Raw genomic sequence first — 27,548 nt, 5'->3', positions numbered from 1 at the left:
AAAGTAAGGTATAACAGTTCTACAGTAGTGGTGAAGCTAATTGAGCACTGTTAATCTGAAATTGACGAAGTTTCAGAAGGCCGTTACTTGAAACAAATCTAAATTTACAGAGAGATTTTAAATTAATTAAGAAAGTGCATGCCTTTCTAGTCTTCCACCACATCTGCTTTCAGAAAGCAAAACTTAGTGGAGGGTGCCTGAAATGAAATCAAATGCTGTCTCTTCTTGCTGCAGCTTTGAAGCTTTTATTCCACCGCCTATCCCTAAAGCCCTAAAGCAAAGGAGCTCATTCCTTCCAAAAGCTGCTACCTTTATCAATGCTAGCTTATACTTAGACCATGGAGGAAGCAGGAAACACCTTGCATTGAAATAATGGACCTGTGCCATCTTATTCAGTAGAATGTTAATGCGAGTACGAGGAGCATTGTCCAATTTCTCCTCCTGGTGATGAAGTAAATTAAGTATTTCTCATTGTGAGTTCATCAAACTGATGTATTGAAAAAGTGGTATTATGATGATGGTAAAAAGATGAATACGTTCGCTTTTAGTGCTCCTGTCAATCCGTCCAAAGGTTAACACGGAAGAGATAAATCATGACCGACTACTAACCTTTGGAATAGTGACTAACACATACATTGTGAGTTCATCGAACTGATGTGCTGAAAAAATGATATTATGATGTCGGATAAGATAGTGATTATCCTACCGATAAATAAGATAAATAAGAAGAAAAAATTAAGAAAAAAATAAAAAAAGAAATCATCTAAAAGAAAACTTTTATTAAGAAATGAGCATCCTTCTTTATTCCGTTGATAGTCGTCTCAACAATTCTAGATCAAATTTTAGTAAAAAAATAAAAATAATTTAACAACCAAATATAACTTTAAAGTAAAAAATTTAAATTATCAATTAAATCTAAATATAAGAAGTAAAAAATTAAAAACAACCAAATTTAACTTTAATATATAAAAAATTAATCAAATCTAAAAAATTAAATTTTATTAACTAAACTTAATTTGACGGGTACAAAATTAAAATTATTGTTGAAAATAAAGCTGGTAGAAATACCAAAAAAAATACTCTAAAAATCATAAAAATAAAAATTACTATTTTTGTTCCGAAAAGAATGAAATTTGAGCTCAAAAATTGACAATTACGATTCTAATAACAAATCTAAATTTTTAAATTTTACATGCATGATCGACAGAAGCTGATTCCAAATCCCGAGTTAAATTATACCCTTTAAAAAAATTAAGTCCTATTTTCATCCAGCATCACATTCCAAGTGCTTGGTGCTTGTCACCTCTTCTGGCATGTTGGGGCAGAGCTTTCATGGACATCTTGAAGGGTTTTTATAGAAAGAGCTACAAGTCCTTAAGACTGGGGTATATGTGGCTAAAGTGGAGTGTCAATGTTGGATATGTCTAGTACAAAACTTACGCAAGCTTACTTCAAGGTCCTGCACGCCTGTACCACAAACTATACTTTGATCACTCCTGTCTTGTACAAAAGATTATATTCAATACGATACATGATATGCCTTCATCTAGAAGATGTCTCACTGAGGTAAGCTTTCTTGATTCCTTTTTCTTTCATTCTTTTTCATAAGTTCATCCTGTCGACATGACTGCTATAAATTGTAAAACATAAAAAGAAAAAAAGACAAATAGTAGCTACAAATTACTTCGACCAAGACATGACTGAAAGGCATGCAATGTAGCTCCTTCATTAATTTTATGTAATCCATGTTGCTTGAACCCACCCTGTCCGGAACATAAGGCAGCTTAATTGTTCACAATATATCTCATCACAGATAAGAGAGTAAATATCTTATTGAGTGCTAACAGAGAAGTGCAGGTTTGCAAACTCCGTTTGCCGGCCTCAACTCAATCAACGTCCTGCGTTTTCTATCTCATTTGTACATCTACCTATGCATCAGTAATACACTAACCACCAACATGGCTAAGTGAAAACAGTGTTTCAAAAGGAAGATTTCAGTTGTGTGGTCCTGCCTGCTGAGATCTCTGGTTGGGTTGCCCACTCAATGATCAAGGTTAAGGAATTGCATAGATTGTTTGGTTCGTGATTCTTCTCTTGATTTAAGGCGATCAGCTGTTGAAACCATTTGCAACAATGCTTGACGAAGACAGTTTATCTAGGCTTTTCGAATTGGGCGTGAAGAAACACCATGCAGAAGTTTAACAAATCCTAAGAGACTCAGTTTTCCATCAGAATGTCTTATCCAATCCTGGAGAACAACATGAACTGGAACTGATGGGCCAAGGCCAAGCTCCTGTAGAAGTGCATAACCATTAGGTATCACATATTTGCAAAATGATAGAAAGGTGGTCAGCATATGGAATTCATTCTTTTGGTATTCACGACATACTGATGCAAGTTCATCGATCATGATGGGCCTGTTACCATCCTTCTCGAAGAACTCATAAGCTTGACGAGCGTGGTGCTCCCATGCATCCAGTGCTTCCATCTGATGCACGCTTATTGCTGCAGCAGCAAATTCTTCAAAGTGCAACTTTGTGTTTTGAAGGGAGCTTATCTAGTTCCAAAGAGCCAAACATGCTTATGTATCCAACTTCATCAGTCAAAACTTTTGTAAAGCTAATCAGAGTTTTCAAAAAAGGATTACCATGTTAACGAAATCAAGGACCTTTGCATCTTTCATTGCTTCCGTCGAATTTTTTAGCAAGGCCTGAAAGAAGACAAATTCTGAAGTTATGCAATCAGAAAGAAAAGCAAAAAATCATGATGCAGGGAAACCATCAACTAACCGTCTTTAAGTTTTGGAGGGAGATATAACCATTCTTGTTTGGATTTAACAAAGCAAACTGCTCTCGAAGGTAATAGAGCTGATTTACCTTCAAGGTCTTGGCGAGAGACTGTCACATAAAGAACAGGTTTGTAATCATGATTGCCCCAACAAATAGTTCGATAATTAATTCCATGTTACAACTTCAAAGATGGCTTAGTGAGTAACCATTTTTTGTAGGGAGACTTAGAGAGATGTACATACTCATCACACAATAGAAGTGCAAGATAAAAGTTTCTATTTTCTCAAGGAGTAGAGAGCATACCATCAATGCTGATTTCCTTAGAGAAGACGAACATATGTAAGCTTTTATAAGCTTAAAGACTATAATATCCAGAGGGATCTTAATTTTTTCAGGATTCTGCAGCCAAGGATGACCTGAGATCAGTTGATTTTAGTTATTAACTAGCTCGTACACTTTTTTTTTTCTCCAAAAGTAAATGCGATGAGAAACATACAAAGAGCTTGTGCAGCAGTCATTCTCTTTCGATAATCCTTATTCAGCAATTTCTTGACAAAGTCTTTGGCTTGAGAAGACAGAGATGGCCATGGAGCTTCATCGAAGCTTGGCTCAGCTTTCAGAACAGCTCGAAATATACCAGATTCTGTGCGTGCCCAAAAAGGACGGCTACCACAGAGCAAAATATATGCAATGACACCGATACTCCACATGTCTGCCTCAGTTCCATAAGATCGGTGAAGAACTTCAGGTGCGACATAATATGCACTTCCAACAATATCATTCAATCTCTCGTCTGTAGGCCCAGTGCAGATGGCATGTTTGTTTATCTTACAATCTCAAAACAAAATGCATTTTGTTAATTTTAAGTTAAAAACAATGTTATGTAACCAACCTGGTTTTACAAAGTCTGACAAACCAAAATCTATGGCCTTTAAGTTGGAGGTCTCGTCTCCTGATGTAAAAAGAAAATTCTGTTGCAATAAAACAGAAGCCCGAGTTACACGATACTTCAAACTTAAACATTAAAATTTAAGTGATCACAAATTGACTATATAATTCCTTCCAAAACATCAGGATGCATTACACAAAGAATTTCAAATTTTCAGTCAGGAGAAACAACTACCTCTGGCTTGAGATCTCTGTGAACAACACCTTGAAGGTGACAAAATGATACGGCACTCAAAATCTGAACTATGACAGTTTTTGCATCTTCTTCTGAATACTTCCCACCCCTAAAACAAACGAAAGTTGAGTACTCCTCGATAGTTTGGTTCAAGCCAAGAGAAGAGGTTTTAAAATAAGAATCCATAGAAAGCTATTTGGAAAAGTACAATTTTGAATATGCAAATACCTTGACAGAATCCTTTCCAATAATTCACCACCTTTGCATAACCTATCAAAGAGAAGTTTAGGAGCTTTATCAATAGAAACACTCAATTATTAGTTAATGATCTGTGCATTGTAGATGAATATATGCCTCTAGGCATGATTGTGAGGCATATGATAATTTTATAATTACGAAAAGAAAATCAGGAAATTTCAAAAATAATTTCATTTAACTCCAAGATCCTCATTTAACGATCCAGTATGGAGATGGGAATGCTGATCTATTATTTTCAAAATAGGTCCACTTTCTTACTATGGTCAATAAATGCATGATATTTTTTTTTTCTCTTCATGTTAATGCAGAACTTTCTTCGAATTTTATATTTTGTAATTCGAATGTCTGACAATTTAATTTTTTTAAAGAATTTTACAACACATAGCATTTAGTAATTGGAAGAAGAGAATTCCAGAATTTAGAACATACAGAACTACATGAATTTCTTCATGTAATAATATCATCTTTGTTTGCATAAGGACCATGGCCAGAAGTTAAGCATCTAGAGTGCCTTAAAGTGGTGTAAACTTACTCCATTACGAGATACACATTATCTTCATCCTCATAAGCATCGTAGAAATGTACTAGATTCTTATGCCCTGCTAGAGAACTTAATATCCTCACTTCTCTACGTACATCTTCAATAGCTATAGAAGTTGTCATCTGCAAAGTATTTTGTATAAGACTAGCTCAGAGAATACTTTATTTTGTACTAATGCATATCAATTAGAAAGTTATGTGAAATTATTTGTTTTTGAAAACTGAGTAAATGAGAAAAAAATAATATTATACAGGAAAACATAGCAAGTCCAGTAGCTGGAATACTATATGATGAAAAAAGAAGCCATAACTTAATCAAAGATAGCAATAAGAAGCATTGGAGTACTTCCTGTGCTGACCGGAACTTTACCGGAACATTTTTTTTTTTGAGAAAGAACTTTTACCAGAACTCTAAAATATAGCTTGCCAGATTAAACTGATAGATTAAGTGAGAGTGATGTATATGCTGTTGGTGCAACCTTAGGTCAAGGTTGACCTGGTTGACCCGACTCGAGTTGACTTGACTCGAGTTGTATTTTGATGTTTGATTTGGGAAGATTGTCGGTGCAACCTTAGGTCAAGGTTGACCTAGTTGTGTTGCATGTTGATGTTTGACACTCGTGAGAGAGTTCTATTCTTGATATGGGACAAGAATAGATGTTTGGGAGATTATTGGTGCAACCGTAGGTCAAGGTTGACCTGGTTGACCTGATTCGGGAAAAAGTCCAAGTATGGAGACTTGGCAACGGAAAAGTCCAAGCAGGGAGCTTGGCACTGGAAAAGTCCAAGTATGGAGACTTGCATCGAAAAGTCCAAGCAGGGAGCTTGGCACGAAAAGTCCAAGTATGGAGACTTGCACGGAAAAGTCCAAGCGGAGCTTGGCAGGGAAAAGTCCAAGTATGGAGACTTGGCAGGAAAAGTCCAAGTATGAAGACTTGGCACGAGAAGTCCAAGACGTGACTGGAAAGTCCTAACTGGATGTTAGGCGGTTGGAAAGTCCGGTGAGTGAAGCCAGGTGGAAAGTCCTAACTGGATGTTAGGCGGTTGGGAAGTCCTGGTGAGCCAGGGGAAAGTCCCGTGAGTGAAGCCGGGCAGTGGGAAGGGCAGATTGGAAATCTGGTGAGTGAAGCCGGTGAAAATCTAGTGAGTGAAGCTAGGTGAATGAGAAAGTCCTAACTGGATGTTAGGCGTATGGAAATCCTTGGTGAAGCGGTGGAAAGTCCCGTGAGTGAAGCCGGGCAAGGAAAATCCAGATGGATCAGGGTGATCGGACATCCGGTGTTGAGAAGTCCAAGTGAGTGAAGCTTGGCATATGGAGTCGGAGAGGGCTCGGTGGCTCGTTCTCCGAACTAGGTTAGAGGGCACTCTAAACCGAGGAGTTGGATCGGTCCGTGACCGATCCGGATATCTGCGTTTGCCACGATCGGTGCGGTGACCGATCGAATTAGATCGATGGCTCATCGACAGAATCGATCGGAGACCGATCAGAGGCAACGCAACCGCGAGAGAAACCGTGGATCGGTCTGCCGACCGATCCACGGCCCGACGGCCGCACCGATCGAAGATCGATGGCGAGAGGAAGCCGATCGGCCCATGGACCGATCGGTGGTTCCCGATCGGTCCACGGGCCGATCGTGGCTTCGATCGCGACACCGATCGGTCCGGGACCGATCGGTGACAAAAGCTTCGCGCTTAGCCGATCGGCCCGATCGATTAACGTTGCGATGCAACGGCTAGTTTCTTCACTGTCTTCGCAGGTATAAAGGATCGAGGCATCTTCTGTGCGAAGAGATCTCCTTCTTCCTTCTTGCTGTTCTAAGTGCTGCTGTGCTTGAGCTTTGTTGAGCTCCTCCAAAGCTTCGCGTGAGCTTCCGGCTGGGTTCCTGCTGTTGTAGGCGTCGCGTGAAGTTGCTGCTTCACCTCCAGTCGACAAGAAAGCAAGCAATTGGTAGAGTGCGATTGTATTCATATTGTATTGCTTTTCTTACTGCTCTTGTACTCTTTGTTTGCTGTTGCAAACGTTTGTGGCGAGGTTTCTCCACCCACAAGGAGTATATTGTATTAGCCGGTTCTCCGGGGACTCATCCACCGACGGATTGACCGGACTCGTCCACCTTACGGACACGCCGAGGAGTAGGAGCCCTAATCTCCGAACCTCGTTACATCCTCGTGTTAAGGTTTGGTTTTTTCTCTTTCGTTTCTTTGTATTTTCCGCTGCGACTAACCTAATTGTAGGAAGAAACGAGAGCGATTTGGGGCGGCTATTCACACCCCCCCTCTCTAGCCGATTTGGGGCGGCGATTTGGGGCTTCACGCGCCTAGGCTGATCGGTCTGCAGACCGATCAGTGTTCTAGCCGTTGCGATGCAACGGCTAGTTTCTTCGCTGTTTCTTCTTCGCAGGTATAAAGGGGCTGAGGGCTTCTACAGGGATACTTCTTCTTCTTCCTCCTTCCGATTGCTAAGTGCTGCTGTGCTTGAGCTTTGTTGAGCTCGTCCAAAGCTTCGCGTGTAGTTTTCTTGCTGTATTCTTGTACTTCTGTTTATCTTGCTGTTGCAAGACATTGTGGCGAGGTTTCTCCACCCAGAAGGAGTTTGATTTAGCCGGTTTTCCGGGGACTCATCCACCGACGGATTGATAGGCTTCGTCCACCTTACGGACACGCCGAGGAGTAGGAGTTTCATCTCCGAACCTCGTTACATCGACGAGTTTGAGGTTTGATCTTTCCGCTTTCGTTTCTTCGTTTTATTTTCCGCTGCGCTAACCTAATCGTAGGAAGAAACGAGAAAGATTGGGGTCGGCTATTCACACCCCCCTCTCTAGCCGTACAAAGGATCCTAACAAGTGGTATCAGAGCGAGGTCGCTCTTCATCGGATTCACACCCGTGGGAGCACAAGCGCTAGAGATGGATCAATTCGGAGAAGACATCACCATTCCACCCTTCTACAACGACAACTTCGCATATTGGAAGGTAAGGATGATGTATTTTCTTAGGACTAATATGTGGAATTGGTTTTGTGTACAAGAAGGGTTTACTCCTCCAATGGATAAAGAAGGAGAGCCTCTAGAGAAGAACAAGTGGACAAAGGAACAAGTCCATCAATCAACGATCAACAATGAGGTAACTAAAACAATTGAATTTTCATTACCTACTAATATTTTGCGTAAGATAGGTGAATACAACAATGCCAAGGAGTTGTGGGATAACTTGGCCAAGTACCATGAGGAGAGTTCCACTTCAAGCCATGAAGAGGAGCCTAGTGAGCCAAGTAGCTCACATCATGGAGGGAGCGAGTTGGGAGTTGAGGGCTACTCAACATCCAAGGAAGAAGAGGAAGTGAGTTCTTCTTCAAGATCGGAGCACGAAGAAGAAGCTTCTACCTCCGGGAGGGATGAAGAAGAGAACATCCATTCATCCTCAATCCTAGGTAACTCAAACACTTTAAGTTCAAGTAAATTGCATATAATGTGTTTTGAGTGTAGGGAATTTGGGCACTACAAGAGTAAGTGTCCAAAGAGGGTAAGAAAGACTCCACCGGCGCCAAAGGTCAAGGAAGCCGGAGTCCCGAAACGCAAGGGCAAGGAGCACATCGTGTGCTTCCAATGCAAGCAAAGGGGACACTATAGGAGCCATTGTCCGAGGGGGAGGCAACCTCACAAGGGCAAGAGACCGGGCACAACGATAGGGGGAGCTAAGGCAAACCCTAAGGTAACCTCTAAGGTTCATTATTGCAATTCTAATAAAACTCATGCTAGTAGTTTTGTTGCAATTGTTAATAATGATAAGCATGTTAACTTTAGGAACCAATACATGTGCTTAGGAGCTAAACATGTTAGCCTAGGTAAGGATAACACTAGAAATACCAACCCTAGGATTAACGCTTCTAAAGTTAAGGAAAACCTAGGTAGAAATCCCAAAACAACTAGACACATGCCTAGGAATACCTCAAAGAAAAATGACAAATCAAAAATTGAGGTATTAGAGAAGGAGAATCAAGTCTTGAGGTCAAGACTTGATACTTTAGAAAAGGCTCTTAAAAACATGGAGAAGTCATCTCTAGGGTTTAAGGGTCAAAAACCAAAGCCCAAGGACAAGAAAGGTTTGGGTCACAAACCTAAGTCCCAAATGGTCAAGCCCACCTATCATAATGTTCCATTCGATTATGGAACAAAACCTAGGGCTAGGAAGACCACCACCAAGGTCACAAGGGGAGTCACCCCTAGAGTTGATCTTGATGAGACCCAAATGACCAAGGCTTTAAAGCCTAAGAGGGTCATTAGGAGGGTTGCTAGGGAAGTCATCCCTAGTGAATTTTTAGTGAACCCAATGAGCTCAAGTAGGTATTGGGTTCCTAGGAGCATTTTCTCTACCCCATAGATGGGTTAGAGAGTGTCAACTCCAATAAGAAGGGTAGTTAACCCAACTTTGAGGAAATTGACACTCAAGGAGCATTTTCAAGGTTTTTGGGAACCTTTGAAAATGAAAGGGGATAATCTTTATCATTCACTCCTTGGAAGAGTAAAGTGTGCCAAAGTGAGAATATTTTAATCTTATTTGGCACAATTAAGAAACCTAGAGAAAACCATAATTGGGATTTTGGTTTTCTCTTAGGGATATATGGGCAATCTAGGATTAGAATTTAAGTTAACTAAGAGATTAAGGATACTTAGATAGGTAATCTAGGGATTTTATTTGTGTTAACTTACCATGGTTGTTTGCCATATGACATGTCATGACCTCATGTTTAGTTTTATCATCATTTGAAATGTCATGGTAGTGCTAGGCTCGTTTATATGTCACGCTTTATTTAAGTTTTCAAACTTTATGCCATGACATCGCACATGTTTTTACTTATGATATCATTATATGCCATGTCATCATCTCTTGCATTATAATCAATGTAATTGATTTAAGGAAAAACACATTTTGATATTGAGATCAAATTGATGTTTAGAAAATGCATGAGAACTTAGCCTAAGTTGACCTTAACCCATATCTCACATCAAATTGACTTGAATGTGGTTTGATACACTTTAGATGTGTGTGAGATATTAGGATCATGAGTTAGGATCAAGGTGCATAATTCTTGTACCTAGATGACCCTAATTCAAGAAATGGAGGATCATAGGGAAAGCTTATGTACAAGTCATGTACATTTAGCCCTAAGATTATGGTCCTAAATTCAAATGGTTTTAAAAGCATTTTAAAATTGATTTGAAAAACCTTGATGAAGCTTTCCTAGTGATAGCATTCATCATTGAACATTATGATACAAAGTTGAGTTAAAACTTGAACTATTTCAAAGTTTTTGAACTTTGTATCAAGATTTGAAAATGGAAACTATTTTCATAGAAAATTATTTTTCCATGGTAGTGTATGATATGAGGAATGTATCCTCAAAATTTCACAATTTTTCGAATTTTCTGAAATTTATTAGGGGTTTCTGAATTTCGGGAGAGGAAAAATCAGAAATCCCTGTGATCAGTGTCTGGATCGGTCGCTGGACCGATCCAGGGAGGGCTGGATCGGTCACTGGACCGATCCAGAGTGCTGTGGATCGGTCTGGTGACCGATCCAGTGAGGTCTGATAGCGTGCCAATGTGCTGAAATTCGATTGCATGTCTGAAATTTCGGTGAAAGTTGGGTTTTAGATTTCTAAAGGTTTGAAACTCTCAAGACATTGTTGGTGCAATGGTCAAGGGGGAGTTGGCCTTTAGGGGGAGTTTTAACTATTAGTCAAGGGGAGTTGACTTTTAGGGGGAGTTTTTACTCCTTGAGGATTAGTGATATGGGATTATCACTAAGTGGACTGTTGAGCTTAGTATCAAGGGGAAAATAAGTTTCAATAAAGGTATGGGACTTTCATTAGGAAGAAACTCTTGACCTCGATACCCTCCTTATTCTTTTGATGTGTGTCAAAAGGGAGAGTGTTCATTGGAGAATTATTGGAGAACCCAAGTTAGGTTATCGGTTTAACCTAAGCTAGGGAAGATTGTCAAGGAATGTTCGAGGAAGAACATTGGAATACTTTTGATGTGTGTCAAAAGGGGAGAATTATTAGAGAACCCAAGTTAGGTTATCGGGTTAACCTAAGGGAGAATGTCTAGAGAATGTTCGAGGAAAGAACATCGACATTGGAAGATGGTTGGAAAACCTAAGTTAGGTTATCGGGTTAACCTAACTTGATTATGGTTTTGTCAAACATCAAAAGGGGAGATTGTTGGTGCAGGCAGCACGACTCAAGGTGACTTGACTCGAGTTGTATTTTGATGTTTGACTTGGGAAGATTGTCGGTGCGACCTTAGGTCAAGGTGACCTAGTTGTGTTGCGTGTTGATGTTTGACACTCGTGAGAGAGTTCTATTCTTGATATGGGACAAGAATAGATGTTTGGGAGATTATTGGTGCAACCGTAGGTCAAGGTTGACCTGGTTGACTGATTCGGGAAAAGTCCAAGTATGGAGACTTGGCACGGAAAAGTCCAAGCAGGGAGCTTGGCACGGAAAAGTCCAAGTATGGAGACTTGACACGGAAAAGTCCAAGCAGGGAGCTTGGCACGCGAAAAGTCCAAGGAGACTTGGCATGGAAAAGTCCAAGCAGGGAGCTTGGCACGGGAAAAGTCCAAGTATGGAGACTTGGCACGGGAAAAGTCCAAGTATGAAGACTTGGCACGGAGAAGTCCGATACGTGACTGGAAAGTCCTAACTGGATGTTAGCGGTTGGAAAGTCCCGGTGAGTGAAGCTGGAAAGTCCTAACGGGATGTTAGGCGGTTGGGAAGTCCTGGTGAGTGAAGCTGCAAGGAAAGTCCTGTGGAGTGAAGCCAGGTGAAAGTCCAGTGAGTGAAGCCAGATTGGAAATCTGGTGAGTGAAGCGGTGAAAATCTAGTGAGTGAAGCTAGGTGAATGAGAAAGTCCTAACTTGGATGTTAGGCGGTGTGAAATCTGGGGAGTGAGGCCGGTGGAAAGTCCCGTGAGTGAAGCCGGGCAGGAAAATCCAGATGGATCGAGGGTGATCGGACATCCGGTGTTGAGAAGTCCAAGTGAGTGAAGCTTGGCATATGAGTCGGAGAGGGCTCGGTGGCTCGTTCTCCGAACTAGGTTAGAGGGCACTCTAAACCGAGGAGTTGGATCGGTCCGGTGACCGATCCGGTGATCTGCGTTGCCACGATCGGTGGTGACCGATCGATCGATGGCTCATCGACAGAATCGATCGGCGAGACCGATCGAGGCAACGCAACCTGCGAGAAGAAACCGTGGATCGGTCTGGCCGATCCACCATCGGTCGGCGGGCCGATCGTGAAGAGATCGATGGCGAGAGGGCGGCTCGATCGGACCGATCGGTGGTTCCTGATCGGTCCACGAGGCCGATCGGGCTTGATCGCGACACCGATCGATGCGGGACCGATCGGTGACAAACAAGCTTCACGCTTAGGCCGATCGGTGCGATCGATTGTTCTAGCCGTTGCGATGCAACGGCTAGTTTCTTCGCTTCTTCTTCGCAGTATAAAGGGGTCTGGGATACTTCTTCTTCCTCCTTCCGATTGCTAAGTGCTGCTGTGCTTGAGCTTTGTTGAGCTCGTCCAAAGCTTCGCGTGAGCTTTCGGCTGGGTCACCTGCTGTTGTAGGCGCTTGGAGCTGTTGCTTCATCCAGTCGACAAGAAGGCAAGCTAGGGTTATTACATTCTTGTATTGCTTTCTCTATTCTTGTACTCCTTATTGCTGTTGCAAAGACATTGTGGCGAGGTTTCTCCACCCAGAAGGAGTTTGATTTAGCCGGTTTTCCGGGGACTCATCCACCGACGGATTGATAGGCTTCGTCCACCTTACGGACACGCCGAGGAGTAGGAGTTTCATCTCCGAACCTCGTTACATCGACGAGTTTGAGGTTTGATCTTTCCGCTTTCGTTTCTTCGTTTTATTTTCCGCTGCGCTAACCTAATCGTAGGAAGAAACGAGAAAGATTGGGGTCGGCTATTCACACCCCCCTCTCTAGCCGTACAAAGGATCCTAACATATGCCACTTGCTTAGTTCTTATATGTACCATGTAAGAACATACTAGATGTAACAATAGGAGAATGCATGTAAGATTGATGACTCAGATGGTAGGACAATAATGGCTTCCTTTGTAAGAGCCTTTGAATCCGGGTCCATTTAATCCTCCAAAGCATGTATATCAGTTGTCACGGGAAGATAAGAATGGTTCATAATTTGTTCTTCAGATGTGTATCATATATAACTTCCCTAGAGAAGAAAACAAATTTCCCTAGAGTACAGTTCACAGAAACAAAACAAAATGTCAATATCACATTTGTAGAGAGAGAAAAAAACAAAATCTACTTAGTATTAGAATGTTAGTGGAACAAGCAGAAGGTTTATTATATATCAAACAAGAACTGTAGAATGGGAAGAAAATAAATAGTACATCACAATCATGATTCTATCAGACACAATACTGTTAGTGAAGAATAACATTATGCTTCACATTGTTTCTGCCAGTCTTAATCAAATTTTATGCCACTTTCCAAAATTTAATACTCCAGGAGTTTCTTTGAAATATGGGCAATTCAATTTTATATATCAGTTATGGTCAACACTGTTATATGGAGCTACACTAGGCAAAATTTGAAAACAAATGCATAGAACAACTTTAGAAATTCCATGGAATGCAATAGAGTAATTATCTTTGAAATTAAACAAGTTTAGCTCCATGTAGTCCCTTTGACTAAAGCTGTTATATAAAATCAAACTATTTAAAATTGGAAATCAGACATTTGACAAGGTTTGAGCAACAGATCGAGCCGGAAGAGGGTCGATTAGATTCTTTTGGACAAGTGGATGAGGTTTTAACAGTTTAGATGGGTTTAGAAGGCGAGTGAATGGTAAATTTGAAAACACACTATATCAAAAGCGGCCTTTTGATGATTTTCTTTTTAAAAGAAAGGAGTTATTTTGATGTTTGGCCTAAGATAAATATCATAAACAATATAAATCCGAAGAATAAATCCTAGTTCTTGACTGGAATTCTTTCAAACACTATTGACTGTCACATCTATAAAGGGAAGTCGTGAAAGTAACAAAAATGATGGGAAGAAAAACAAATGACCTGCAAACAAAGAACTGTAGGAAGGAAAAGAGATGAACCTTTGCTTTGGGAATGACCTTGACCGCCACCTCTTCTCCTTTCATGTCTCCCTTCTTCACCTTGGCAGCACATGTGTAACCAAAATGCCCACGCCCAACTTCGTCCGCAAGTTCAAATTTTGAGAAGAACTGCTTGGAGAATCCAAAGCTCTTGTCCAATCCGACTTCCACCTCGCTGCCTTCGGGGATCGACGCCTCGTTCGGCTTCACCGAGCCGTGACGGCGCGCGAGGAGAGCCCTGATGTGCTTCGCAGGTGACGGAGGAGGGAAGGGCCGCTTGAGAAACATCAACGGCGTTCTCACACTGGAGTTGGCCGGCGAGTTCTTGTAAGAGCCGGGAAGAGGGCTTGGGCTGCAGAAGGGAAACTTGCCTTGCTGCGGGGTTCTCGGCACCGGCGTAGGTTGCCCAATGTCAAGGGCCGGAAGGCCATCTTCCTCCTGGAATTCGGGGTTTTGTATTTGCTTTCCATGGCAGATTCCCATGGAAACCTGAATAGACAAACTCAATGAAAAAAAAAAAGAGAGTTGAATTTGAGAACGGAGTAGCAAATTCAAGGAGGATGCCAAGAAGGAGAACTACAATGGATAGGAAGAAACAAGCTAAAGAGATTAACAAAGAAGTGGGAAAAAAAATCAAATTTGAGAGCGGTAGAGGAAAAGGAGAGAAAACTACAGCAAAGCTCAACTTTTTAGAATAGAGAGAGGAAAAGGAGCAAACTTTAAGACGGGAGTGAAGCACAAGAAGGGAACAGAGTGAGAGAAGCAGTGGCCAAAGCAATGAATCCTTGCGTAATGAAGAGGAGAGCTGAGTAAGATTATGCTGAAGAGGAAGCAAAGAGAGAGGGGGAGAGAATGAGAGAATCCCTCCTTGCCTTTTGCTTTTTGCAGCTCTTGGCTGATGGTGGATGGAATGGAACCCTGTCGTTGGTCATTAGGGAAATAACGCCATTATCTGATACTTGAGTTTGGTTTTGTGTCTCACTCACAGCCTATCCTTTCCAGCCACCTAAACAACTATTTTATTTTTCTTTTACTTGTTCCATTTCTGAATCTTCCTGTGCATCTCAGTGACTGAGCTTTCATGGAAATTCGACTCGATATGAAGGCCTGCTTCATTGAGTATAAAATGTTTCATCCACTAAGATCACATTCCTGAAGAACACATTCTGAAACTCTTACTTTCATGCTAAAACAAAACAATTTTGATTAATGGCATTAAATCCTATCTGAGATCTAAACAATGTGGTCCCATGAAAAGAAGAAGCCAATTAACACTCCTTGTGAACTGTGTTTCTGCACAAGGATTGTTGAGACTTGGCTACTCATTTATGAGAAAGTACCTTCCCCTGGTATGGTCAGGAGAGTTCAATGCGCATGGAAACATGTAAATAATGATCATTTTTAAGATGCCAGCTTCTCTTTGAAGGTATCCCAATTCTCTTGTAGGCCAGCTCAGATTACAAGAAGATGCCATTTTGAAAGACAAGCTCAGGTTCATCACCCATGTGGCATTGCAAGACTGCACATCAACTTGATTGATTCATATACTTAAAGTAATCAGATGATCCTGGAATCCATGTGAGTGTGCAACCCGAGCTTCAAATGATCAAATCAATGTTAATATATTAGTTTCTTGTATCAGCTTTAACAGGGAAAAAAAAAGCAATAGTTTGTTCAATCAATCATTTGCCATTGATAAGAGAATGAGGCAAAAAAATTGGAATTAAGAACAATCCTAACCCACCCTTGTCAGAAATCTAAAGAATTTTCTCGGGGAAAAAGAAGAGATTAGAAGATGGTGTTATTTATTTATTTTTTAAGTTGGCTTTGGCAAAGCAAGTAAGTACGCTGGTGATTTTAGGGATTCATGGGGAAGTGGAATTTGTCAGAGCTTTGTTTGCCCAGTTCAAATCTTTGAAAATTTTACAGAGTCTGCACAAGAATGTCCCAGCTAAGGGTAGGGGAAAAAAACAAGCAAAAAGAGGGGGCAGCGAATGGTAATATGTTCTTCTCTATTCTCATATACACACTTTTAAAAAGAAAGGTGCACAAAGCAACAATTATTAAATTAAAGTAGCTAGTGAGGTTAATAGAAGCTGGGGAAGATGGAGCAAAGGTATTTAGAATTCCAAGCAACTGCAAAGAGTTTCTAAAAGGCTTTGATTATGCATCAAGGGACGGCACCATTACTCTCCAAATTTCAAGAATTGGCAAGGTTTTTAAAATTTCTTCCTTGGACTGAAAGTTGGATTGATGGACTAGAATAATTGACCTGCATATCAATTAGCTATCTTTGTTTAGTTCAAATAAATGTCTTAATTTAATTTGCAAACATGCCAAGTAGATGTTTATAATTTTCGCACAAGGTATTTTAATAAAACCGCTTTAAGATTTATGCACAGTAGATATGCAGCAGATAAATTAAGAGGGCGTTTACCATGGATCAGTCTGATGTCACTGTCACAGCTCGATTTTAGGTAATCTATCGACAGACGCTCATGACTGCCTTGTATAAGTAAAACCACGCTGTAAAACTCGTTGTTAATCTTTGGGCGTTTCCTTAATTATCTTTATACTTTCGCAATATTGCCCATAATTAGCCACCCAACCATCTTAAATAGCTCCCTGTAAGTCACATGTATCATTAAACTCAGAAGTTGGTCCTCACTAACTCTGATCGAGGATGAATAGTTTATATTGGTGCTGTACTGTAGTTGCACCAACAACTCGTTACTTATGCGATAAGCGTCAACTCCTGTTTCAGTACATCAACCAGCGGCTGCAAGCATTTGTTAGTGCTCCTGTCCCTGTTACACTTGTGTCGACCAATGGTTTCCTCTTCGGATCTCTAGCTACTCGCACTACAATAATTGCACTGCTCGTTAAAGGATGCCTAGATGCAGGACTGCACACCTTTAAGTCGAAGAGATTTGCCATGGCCTCTTTTACTTTTTTCGCCTTCACTTTTGCTTCGCCTTTGACCATATGTTTCGTTTGGCACTTCTCTTCCATTGTACGTATCTCGCTGACAGAGATGATAGTTAAAGATGAAATCTCGGGGTGGCAAATCTTGTCACAGCCTGTGAAACCTTAAGCGACCTAACGCCACCGTCAATATTAGTTGATGCTTAGCCATGATTGAGACGCTAATTTATATCTATTGATTGGAGAGTGTTTAATGTTGATACTGATATTGTGCAGAGAGGCATTGGGATCCAAACTTGATCCAATTCAACACAATCTCGCCCATAAAAGGAGTTTCTGCAAGGAGGTTGCTCTTGAAGTCGGCCCAAGTTGAAAGACTGACATTGGAAACTTTTCTGAAAGTAGATACACAGTAAAATCACTAAAGTGAGTTAACATGGAATGAGCAACAAGTAATGCTAACATCAAAATATAGATGCAGCAAACACATCAAAAAAAGGAAAAATAAAAATCATTTGATCTCTTGACAAGCATTACCGTATTTACCCAAAATATGCAATCACAGCAACATATTCAATAGGTAGATTTGATTACCACAAACCACAACACAAATGCATACAATGCAAGGGAGTAATCCATTTCGATTTTAAGTTTCACATCTCCTGGGCATCATCTTCCTCGTTCTCGTACTCACCGTCATCATCAGCTGTCGCATCTTGGTATTGCTGGTATTCGGAGACAAGGTCGTTCATGTTGCTCTCAGCCTCTGTGAACTCCATCTCATCCATGCCCTCGCCAGTGTACCAGTGCAAAAAAGCCTTCCTCCTAAACATGGCAGTGAATTGCTCACTCACTCTCCTGAACATCTCTTGGATGGATGTAGAGTTGCCAATGAAAGTAGATGACATGGCGAGGCCCCTTGGTGGTATGTCACAAACGCTAGATTTGACATTGTTAGGAATCCATTCCACAAAGTACGATGAGTTTTTGTTTTGGACGTTGATCATCTGCTCATCAACTTCTTTTGTGCTCATCTTGCCTCTGAACATGGCAGAAGCTGTAAGGTAGCGACCGTGCCGAGGATCAGCAGCGCACATCATGTTTTTAGCATCCCACATCTGTTGAGTTAGCTCAGGAACGGTCAGGGCACGGTACTGCTGAGATCCACGTGAGGTAAGGGGCGCAAATCCAACCATAAAGAAGTGGAGGCGAGGAAAAGGAATCAAATTCACAGCTAGCTTTCGGAGGTCAGAGTTCAATTGCCCAGGGAACCGAAGGCAACAAGTCACACCACTCATGGTTGCAGAGATCAAATGATTTAAGTCTCCAACTGACGAGAGCAACGGAGAGTTAATTTTTTCAATCCCCAGTAAATGATGTTAGCGAAGTTGTTTACAAGCAATGTATGGAAAATACAACAATTTTCTTGGTGTTATACATAATTGCCTTAAAAATATACAAGACTGTTAACTGAGTGAAAAATGTGGTTGAAACAAGGACCTAAAACTAGTATACACTTAAAAATTACCTACAAACCAACCGAGGGGTTAATTGAAAGGGATCCAGTAAAATCAAAGCAAAACTTATGTCGGAATTCATGCTACAGATATCTTACTGATACAATCATATGACTAAATAACTACAGGGAAAGAACCAAAAAGCAAATCACTATATGCCACTTCAAGTATGTCATCAATCATTTATCAGTGGTTCATTATATACACACGAGAGTGGACAAATAAGAAGATAATATTTGAACAGTTTCAGTTCGTTTATATCTACTCAAAAGGTGCAGACTGCAGAGAATTTGAGGATTACCAATTAACCAATCTAAGAGACTTTAGACCACCATCCACCATACAATTCAGAAATGATATTTAGGTAAAGGGAAAGCAAAGGTACTGAATTCTAATTTCTTTTTGCATTTTATTTCATGCTTAATACATGGATTGAACCGACCTACTATTTCTGCTCAATCTGGGCGGTAATAAAATAAGGGAATTGGATGTAATTGAATTCCTTCGTACTCTCTATTTCTTTCCAAGTAAAGAAGAGAAATTAGTGGTTTTATTTCTTTTCCCTCATACTTCCATCCAGTTAAACACAGCATTCGTTCATATAAATATCATATTCAGGCACCAAGTATCTTGTTCCATAATAAAATTTTCAATCAGACAGTAAAATTCATGTCAAAAGGAAAAACAGATATCACAATTGATTCAATTTTTTAGTTTAGAAAAAAAGCTTTTAGGCCCATGCTCATGAGTTAGCAATAAATCCAACAAATAAACATTAGAAGGACCAACTTACAGCTGGGAGTGGTTAACTTAAGAGTCCGGAAGCAAATGTCATAAAGAGCCTCGTTGTCCAGCACCATACATTCATCTGCATTCTCAACTAACTGGTGGATAGAAAGGGTCGCATTGTAGGGTTCAACAACAGTGTCAGAAACCTTTGGCGAAGGGAAAACAGAGAAAGTGAGCATCATCCGATCTGGATACTCCTCTCTGATCTTTGATATGAGAAGCGTTCCCATTCCTGAACCAGTTCCTCCACCAAGAGAGTGGCATACTTGAAAACCTGGTGAGAAAATTTGTATTGTAAGCAATTACAGAGAAAATAAAGTCTAATTCCACCCCATAAAGGATAACCAAGCACTTGAAACATCGATCAACAGCTAAATCAAATATCAAGTGTATGGAAAAACACTAAACGGTCCATGCTACTGTTTGTCCATAGTTCCATAGTGACTATTTAAACCAAAATTCAGCCTCCACCACCTACCTCTGGTAAAGAAGCGCTCATCTTAAAAATGATAAGGCAGCCAAGTTGAGCATGCTTCGTCTATATTAAATTACATAATCAGTAGATATATCCTTTTTATTAACACAAATCTTCTCAAATTTCATTTTATATACAATATACATCTATGATTATTTCGTTTTTTTAGCAAGACGCTAAAAAGAAAGCAGAATTGAAACTGAGATAAAATCTTGTTTATGGAAATAGATGGCCGATGAATCCCTGAGAAAACATCTTATAAAAGAAGATAAGTGACTATACCTTGTAGGCAATCACAGTTCTCGGCCTCCTTCCTCACCACGTCGAGGACTGAATCAATGAGCTCAGCGCCTTCAGTGTAGTGGCCTTTAGCCCAGTTGTTTCCGGCACCGGACTGACCAAATACAAAGTTATCAGGACGGAAGATCTGTCCATATGGACCAGTTCGGACACTATCCATGGTGCCGGGCTCCAGATCCATCAGCACCGCCCTAGGAACGAACCTGCCACAGGAAGCCTCGTTGTAGTACACATTGACACGCTCCAGCTGGAGATCTGATGTGCCAGTGTACTTCCCGGTGGGATCGATCCCATGCTCATCACAAACCACTTCCCAGAACTTTGATCCGATCTGATTGCCGCACTGACCTCCCTGGACATGGAGGATTTCTCTCATTTTTGCCTAAATTGGAGAAAACGAAACAAGGTTAACACTGGGACGACAGACCAAGAAACTTCTCCAATAGCATACGAATTATTAGGCAAGAACTTCCCCATCCAAAAAAAAAAAGCAAGTAAAACAAAAGAGAAGACACAAACCAGAAAACCGAACTCTACTCATATTAAAACTCGATGAACGGTGTGATAAAAGTTCGTGCGAGATCACTAGATCACAAGAAGTAAACTCAAATCCAGCAGCCTTTCTGGATCGGGACGAAGCATCCACCATAATAAAGCTTAAATCGCTCTTCGTGAAAAGGGAAGACGGAATCGAAGAACCGAACGCGGAAAAGAAAGGCTTACCGGTGAGAAGAGTGAGGCCGAGCGGTTACACGAGACACGAACTGGGAACCAAAGGGGATGGTTATTTATAGAGTGGACGGCAAGGCATCGGGCAACCACCGTGGTCCATTCTCTTTTGTTTCTCTAACGAGCCGTCGGATGCCGTCGAGCGGTGGGATCGGGTGGTGGATAGCCGTCCATTTCCCGCTTAGAAACTAATCGACGATGCTTCCCGTTAAAGTTTTAGAATGACGATACTACCCTCTTTGTTTCGTGTTTTCTTGTCATGGGCATGTGTTTGCGAGCCCATATCTCCTGGTAAAAACCAAAGTGGACCCGGATGGACCATTTGTTATTACCATAATTAATTATGATTTTTACTTGCTTGAGTTTGCATATTGTAATTTGAATTTGGATAGATGACGAAGGTCATCCAGAGATCGTCCTTAGTCTCGCTCGATTATGTTGTCTGATTATTTATCTATTATTTTTTATTATTATCTTGATTTAAATTATAATTTAAGAAAGCGATGAATTAAAAGATATTACAATTAATTATAATTAAATTGAAATCATAATTCAACCATAATTATAAATGCTTCGCTTCATATTTTTTACCAAAGCATCTGCCCTCTCGTATTCAATTTTATAAGAGAAGAATAAAATGACGATAATACCCTCATGCCTGCAATTTCTTTATTTAATTTCTCAATACAAGCGAGACTTTCGCAGTCTCGCTATCGTCCATACGATGGATCGGTTTAAGAACTTTTGTATGATATCCTTGGTCCCTTACCGCTACTGAAAAGTAAAACCTGCGAAGCAAGCAACCAAACAAGCAGTGCGTCACGTCAGACGATCGAGATGAACCAACAAAAATATTCACATGCTTTTGAAGGTGACTTCCAATCCACACACATCATTTTTCTCACCGAACTTGGCATCATCATTACAGATCATATGTTTAAGTCATCGAGGGGAATAATAATAAGCTTTGCAGTTAAAATATATTGTAGAAAAGCATCTTGACTCCTCTTCTTTTGATAATCAATTGCAATACTTGAAGCTTAGAATTGCTTGTTTGCAATTGATGAGGTTGGCATGGTGACAATAGGAAACATGGTGCCATCACCATAACTTTAGTAGTTAGACCTCAACAATTCAGGTGAGATAGAAACCCACATAGCCCAACCAAACTTAAGCCTAGCCTCAATTGAACTCATGCTAGCTTAGGTTCATCTAGACTCATCTCCAACCATGGTCAGAGCTAGTGCTACATTGTTGGATCTAGCAAACTTCAGTAAATGATTATGACGTTACCAAAATCTTGCTCATGCAATGTGTCGATCTGTTACAGTACTGTAAAACTTGATAAATGTCATTATCTATGTAAACTACAAAATCAAGGCTGATAAGAGAACGATGGGTCAGCAAACGTGACTAGCAGCAAATCTCAGCAACTTTGTTTCAATATAATACAACATAATAGGGTAAAACAATGACAAAGTTATGAACTCATGAGAAAATAACCCGCATGTTATTCAATTTGCTTTAACTTCTAACAAAAAAATTCTGAAGTTGATAGGAGAAAACATAAAACATAGACTTAGCTGATCAAAACCAATGCAAAACCTAGAAGCAACAGCAGCACATTCAGATGATTAACAACTAAACTAGCTGAACCAGAGGTTGTATCGGCAGCCGGAGCATAGTTTCCCGTAGGTGTATCGGTTGTCAAAATGGCAACAACCCAGTCATCCTCATCAGCAATCCCAATTCCAACGAAGATGCTATCGTTCAAATACTGGTTGTACTGGGTGTCAGTGTAGTTTGATAGCACGAGGTCATGAGCTAAGCCTTGAACGCAAACGGGCATTATGGAGCCATCTTGGGTCACTGTTGCATTCAGATGGCAGGTGCTTAAATAATTAGGAAAGTTGGGGAATTGTTGCTCTTGGCCAGGAACAGTATATGATCCAGTGGAGTTGCTGCAGTCTTGGCCTTTGAATGCCAATGCAACTTGTTCAGCTAAGCAAGCTGCATTGCTGTTATCAGCTAGTGATGACAGATTGAGGGACCCTCTGTATTTGTTGAGGCCAACCAAAAGCTGAGTAGATGTATCTGCAAAGCAAGTGATTATTAGGAAGTTTCTTAGACATGTAAATATAATGAATTATCAATATCTCCTGATTAAGTTGAGTCTACCACCCTGAATGCTTACATGAAAGTTAATATTAGTTCATTTGCCTAAACTTATAAACCTCCTTCAATTAGCTCATTATTCTCGTATGTAACTAAGTTATAGTGTTACAATCTAAATCCAATTAACCTATAAACCCTGGTAATTAGATCATGATTCTCCAAATGTGATTAAATCAGCATGTCAAAGAGGCAGCATCAATCCAGATCTATGATATCCTCCTTGACCCAAAGCATAACTCATCCCAAATTGTCTTATTAATCCAAACTGCCTCGTACAACCTAGGCCCTGTCATGGAATTGAGCTCATCCACAAGTGCAAACCTTATGTAGATGGATAAAGCATTAATCTAAAATGGATAGTTAATTACTTAGGAAGATGTTTTTATAAGCACGTCAACATGTTGAGAATTTGATTGTAGGTGGATTAAAATAATGACTTGTCACATGTAGCAATTGTATGATGATTTAGAGAGATAGTAGATCATCTAATAGGTTAGGTTTGATGACTCTAGTTCCAAGCAATGGTAAAAAAGGATTGCCTTCCCCTCACAGAGTTAAATTAAAGGTGGCCTACCTCCTCAGCATACTCTCAATAGGGGGAAACTTTAGGGAAGGATCAAGGACAATAAAATTGGGAGAATAATTATCTTATGCTCCATAGCCACATCCTCAATTGATGTCTGATAATATGTTTGGCATGTACCAGAGCTATATAATGACAAAGGAACTTAGAGATACATTGAATGAAAATTTCATATTGGAGGATAGCAAGCAAAATCTTTCAAGAAAATGAATAAATAATTTTTGCATAATTGTGTAATAAAATAATTGTATGTAAGGAATCTTTAATGATTAAAGTAGAACAAAATAAATTTGGAGGAATACTTTGCAATGACTTTTATCCTTGAAACAACTCCACCTTCTTGGAAATTTTAAAACATTCTTGAAACAGAATAAGGAAGACATTTCTTTCAATGAGTTGGGTAATATCCTGAAATTAAAGAGGAATACCAGAAGTAGGAGGATTCTAATGACCAAAAGGAGAATAAAATGAAGCTGAATGAATCCTTTGTGGTGACTTTTATCATTGACAGTTTCCACCTTTTAGAAGAATTCTAAAAGATTTTTAACAAAAATTAAGGAATATATATCTCTCAAGGAGTTGGTTAATGTCCTAAATGAAAGCTTTACGATACATCAAAACGAAACGATACATTATAGGATCTAATTATCATCATCAATGCGGCAAATTGAAACCGAAACAATGGCAAACAAAAGGGCTGACCTAAATCCAAAGTCAATGTCATTGATTCCCTTACTTGTTAAATGGAGTTCCTACAATCTCAGCGGAGAGTCTTCTGTAGGAGCTCGAGCAATAACCGTAGTCTCGTCTCAATGGGAAGAAAGAGGAAGAAGAGGAGTCAACAATTTAGCATCATGCCCCAAATGGATTTTGACTTTTTCTTCTTATAGAAGCTCATCCTACAAGGACCATTCATCATAAAACTCATAATCCGTTAACATTCCATCAATGTTAACGAACCGGGTTATTGGATCTACACATTCAATCTACATCCAATAATTTAAACCTACCTTAACACAACATGTATTAGATCACTTAATGGGGATTAATCTTAATGGAAATTATATGCATGTTATTAATTCACAATAGCCCACCAAATAGAGACTTAATCCTTCACTAAAAAGAAAAAAAAAAGTATTAAAAGCAACTTTCTCTTCAAGACAAGTCTAAGATATTTGTGATGGAGGAAGGCAATGAGTCTGGGGCTCCTAAAGGGAACAAGAAAAGAACAGATCTACTCACTAAGGACGACTTTAGCAAAATGAAACAGGGCTCGTCTTTTTTTAGCAAAGGACAATCCAAAGGAAGGTATGATCTTCAGAAGAAGAATAAAGGGGAAATCAAACTATTGAAAGAGAATTGATCTTTAATGCTAACTCAAGATTCTTAATCATGGAGGGAGGGCTTTGTGAAGGGAAAACATGTGTAATAACAGGGAAGGTTAAAAGACTAATTTCTTGGAGATAAATTGTGACATACCATTGTTGGACAATCTGCCGGAGATTTTGGAGAAAAATTACTGAATTAAAATTACACAAAATCAATTCTAACTTATTTGTTGCGATGACCTGAGCGGATAATCTCAGGCTACCATTGGGGCTGGTTTTGCCAAGCTTTAAGTGATCTGAGTCGCAAAGTCGATACAGTGCGTAGCCAAATCAGGAAAGGAATTCGTCGAGGAAGATGTCGAGGCCTGCGCTCAACGCAGTTTCCTTGAAACAAATTTGCCCCGCCTCTAGCTGTGCTTTGAGGTTCTCTCGGGTCATCTGTTTCTCATAATACAATGACAGAACCACGCACACAAGCAAACACTGGTTGTTTGTGGTGAACTGAGAATGCACCTGAGTGATATCACGAGTAGTTCAGCCGAGCGGATGCATGACTGAGAGAATTTTTATGGGAGAGCACGAGTGAACAAAGGTTCGCTTCCTGCTCTTCCTCTCGCTCCCTTTTCTGCTCAAGATCTGAGCTCCTTATATAGGGGCTCAACCTTTGGCCATAATAAATGATCAATTAATGGTCATTTATTGTCATTAATTGTCGGCAATTTCAATTGGATCAATTAGTGACCATTGATTGTCATTAATTATTGATAGTTTCAATTGAATGAATTAATAACCATTATTGTCATTAATTATCGATAGTTTCAATTGAATTAATAACCATTATTGTCATTAATTATCGACAGTTTCAATTGAAATTAATTCATCTGTTTCACCTGAGCAGCAAAAAAAAAAAACGTGGCAAAACATTGGTTTATTCGCTTGGGCAAATCTTGTCTCGACCGGTTCGGCATTCAACGTGTGCAGGTCGTATTCACACACGAGTCAACCTTGGTTCAGTGCAATCCGGGTCCTAGATTTGCACCCATCCTTGTGCACCCACACATGAGAGAGTCTCTTCCCATGCATATGTTTACAATATCAATGCATGTGTCATAATTTAAACCAACGATAAAACCAAGAGACTTCTAATATGGAACTAAAAACTCATGCACAATAGAGTCTCTTCGTCTCCACCTCTTTATTCCATTCACATTCCAACAATCATTTCCTCTCATTAGAACTTAATGATTCAATACAAGTTAATAAAGTGGTTAATCAAAGGATGATGAATTTGATGAGACAAATCAAAGGTGCTTTCATATTATGTTCAAAACTTAGGAGGCATTGATGTCAATTATCAATCACCATTATGTTACTATTCTAAGAGGAAAACCCCTTCATGACATATATGCAAGACAACAATTTAAATGATATATTTTCTTTTTGAAGTGGAATAAATCAAAATAATTTTATAAGGACATCCATGTATTTACCGCAAAATTTTTTTTTGCATTTTCCCTTTTTTTCTTCACTAATTTTGCCCCCAAAAATGACCTTTGAGATAAAATATGTATGTGGACCTTTGACTCGGTATATTTTTAACTGAAATTGGTGGACTCTGGTATAAGTTTGGAAACACTGGGCATATGGTGCTCATTGGACGAGTGTCTAGAAGACGGAATCCGCTTCTCACCCAAGTAAGGTAGATCCACATCAAGCCCAATCTAAATCAAGGATATGCCCTCTAAATAAAAAAGCTCATCACTCTTCCCTTCCTTAGAACAGGGAAGAAGGTATTGTTATCCTATAGTTGTATTGTCTACGGTAAAATTATACTAATGATCCCAGCCAATGAAACAGTTCACGAAAACAAGGTGACCATTCTTGACTTTTAACCAACTAACAATTAACATAAAGGACTTGTCTAAATAGATGAACTTGTTTTGCAAAGGTCAAAAGAAAGAAGGAAAAAAGAACGCATTGATGTTAAGAAAGCGGAGAAATTTTAATATACTAGAGTATAGACATTATCCCCCGAATAAGCTTCAACCCTACTAGAGACGGCTATTCTTCCCCCTGCTCGAGTGTATTGAAAAAGTAACCTATCGAATTGAAGCACAGCAACCTGGTTTCTCAACCTACATTTACATGTGCCGGAAAGAGAGATTCTGACAGAATAGAACGGATCAATCTTGTTCTAATAAGCGTGTCTGGATTCAGAACATCATAAATCATACTCTTCCAACTAATGAAGCAACAGATCTCGAGTGATCGGCACATACACGTAAGGAAATAGGGCGAGGAAGGAAATGTAGAGCAATTACCATCAGATCTAGCAGGATGAAGCAGGAACGGTAGGAGGAGGAGGAGGAAGGAGAAGAGGGAGATGTTGAAGCCCATTCCTTAGCACCACCTTTCGTTTCTCCCCTTCTGCTTTCCTCCTCTCTATCTTGAGAAGTTCAAAATGAGGAAGCGAACCAGGCGATGAATATAGCGCTGTGATTTGGAGGCTCGAGCAGAGCTTTCACAACCACCGGCCGCTGCCATTTTCTTTACTTTATTGTGTATTTTTTTTTTTTGGTTCGCCCTCGAAATCGAGAAGTGATTTGATGACGGATTGATCCGTCATCCCAACGGACTAAAAAATCTCAACGGGTTAATTTAAAAAAACATTATAATTCATTAAATTTGATAACTTATGCATATTAATCGATGGCACAATTTTTTTTTTCATAATTTTCACTTAAAAATACACACCATAAATTCAAAATTTTATTTTTATTTTTTTCTCAACACACGCGCCAATTCGGTCGACCTTGACTCGCAATCCGCACATGTCAACACATTTAGGTTCGCTTTTATATAGATCGATAATTAT

General features: G+C 39.8%; 3 protein-coding genes across 4 annotated transcripts; all 3 read right to left on the bottom strand.

Annotated features, from left to right (window-relative positions):
• Positions 1–1,501: 1,501 nt before the first annotated feature.
• Positions 1,502–14,805, bottom strand: LOC122025758 (calcium/calmodulin-dependent serine/threonine-protein kinase 1-like). 2 transcript variants are annotated; one of them, XM_042584630.1, is made up of 11 exons: positions 13,853–14,805; positions 4,703–4,833; positions 4,141–4,182; positions 3,913–4,021; positions 3,682–3,760; positions 3,286–3,582; positions 3,093–3,205; positions 2,790–2,897; positions 2,648–2,710; positions 2,390–2,557; positions 1,502–2,293 (listed from the first exon to the last, which is right to left on the bottom strand). In XM_042584630.1, the coding sequence occupies exons 1-11, from the start codon at positions 14,333–14,335 to the stop codon at positions 2,156–2,158; spliced, it is 1,731 nt and encodes a 576-aa protein (XP_042440564.1). In that variant the 5' UTR covers positions 14,336–14,805; the 3' UTR covers positions 1,502–2,155. The 2 variants fall into 2 exon arrangements, 1 of the variants encoding a protein (XP_042440564.1); XR_006123824.1 differs by having other exon boundaries at positions 2,276–2,293; positions 2,390–2,505.
• A 2,495-nt stretch (positions 14,806–17,300) lies between these two features.
• On the bottom strand, positions 17,301–20,614 carry LOC122025759 (tubulin beta-2 chain). Its single transcript, XM_042584632.1, has 4 exons — positions 20,582–20,614; positions 19,841–20,240; positions 19,088–19,357; positions 17,301–18,107 (listed from the first exon to the last, which is right to left on the bottom strand). Exons 2-4 carry the CDS (start codon positions 20,232–20,234, stop codon positions 17,431–17,433), a joined length of 1,341 nt encoding a protein of 446 aa, XP_042440566.1. The 5' UTR covers positions 20,235–20,240; positions 20,582–20,614; the 3' UTR covers positions 17,301–17,430.
• Positions 20,615–22,001: 1,387 nt separating this feature from the next.
• LOC122022483 (uncharacterized GPI-anchored protein At5g19250-like) lies at positions 22,002–27,245 on the bottom strand. Its single transcript, XM_042580504.1, has 2 exons — positions 26,995–27,245; positions 22,002–22,681 (listed from the first exon to the last, which is right to left on the bottom strand). The coding sequence occupies exons 1-2, from the start codon at positions 27,068–27,070 to the stop codon at positions 22,167–22,169; spliced, it is 591 nt and encodes a 196-aa protein (XP_042436438.1). The 5' UTR covers positions 27,071–27,245; the 3' UTR covers positions 22,002–22,166.
• Between the last annotated feature and the right edge of the window lie 303 nt (positions 27,246–27,548).

The sequence above is a fragment of the Zingiber officinale genome, chromosome 9B, assembly GCF_018446385.1.
Source record: "Zingiber officinale cultivar Zhangliang chromosome 9B, Zo_v1.1, whole genome shotgun sequence".
NCBI classification, from domain to species: Eukaryota; Viridiplantae; Streptophyta; class Magnoliopsida; order Zingiberales; family Zingiberaceae; genus Zingiber; species Zingiber officinale.
The sequence above is the reverse complement of the archived record's forward strand: the minus strand, read 5'-3'. Positions and strand labels throughout refer to the sequence as shown.

Coding starts and splice junctions, on each gene's coding strand:
- LOC122025758 (XM_042584630.1), bottom strand. CDS start 14,335: ATGGGAATCTGCCATGGAAAGCAAATACAAAACCCCGAATTCCAGGAG. Junction 3,206..3,285: donor GACTGCTGCACAAGCTCTTT/GTATGTTTCTCA, acceptor AACTGATCTCAG/GTCATCCTTGGCTGCAGAAT. Junction 2,711..2,789: donor CCCTCCAAAACTTAAAGACG/GTTAGTTGATGG, acceptor GTCTTCTTTCAG/GCCTTGCTAAAAAATTCGAC.
- LOC122025759 (XM_042584632.1), bottom strand. CDS start 20,234: ATGAGAGAAATCCTCCATGTCCAGGGAGGTCAGTGCGGCAATCAGATC. Junction 19,358..19,840: donor GAACTGTGATTGCCTACAAG/GTATAGTCACTT, acceptor TTTTCTCACCAG/GTTTTCAAGTATGCCACTCT. Junction 18,108..19,087: donor TAAGTTAACCACTCCCAGCT/GTAAGTTGGTCC, acceptor TGCTCTCGTCAG/TTGGAGACTTAAATCATTTG.
- LOC122022483 (XM_042580504.1), bottom strand. CDS start 27,070: ATGGGCTTCAACATCTCCCTCTTCTCCTTCCTCCTCCTCCTCCTACCG. Junction 22,682..26,994: donor TCATCCTGCTAGATCTGATG/GTAATTGCTCTA, acceptor CTTGCTTTGCAG/ATACATCTACTCAGCTTTTG.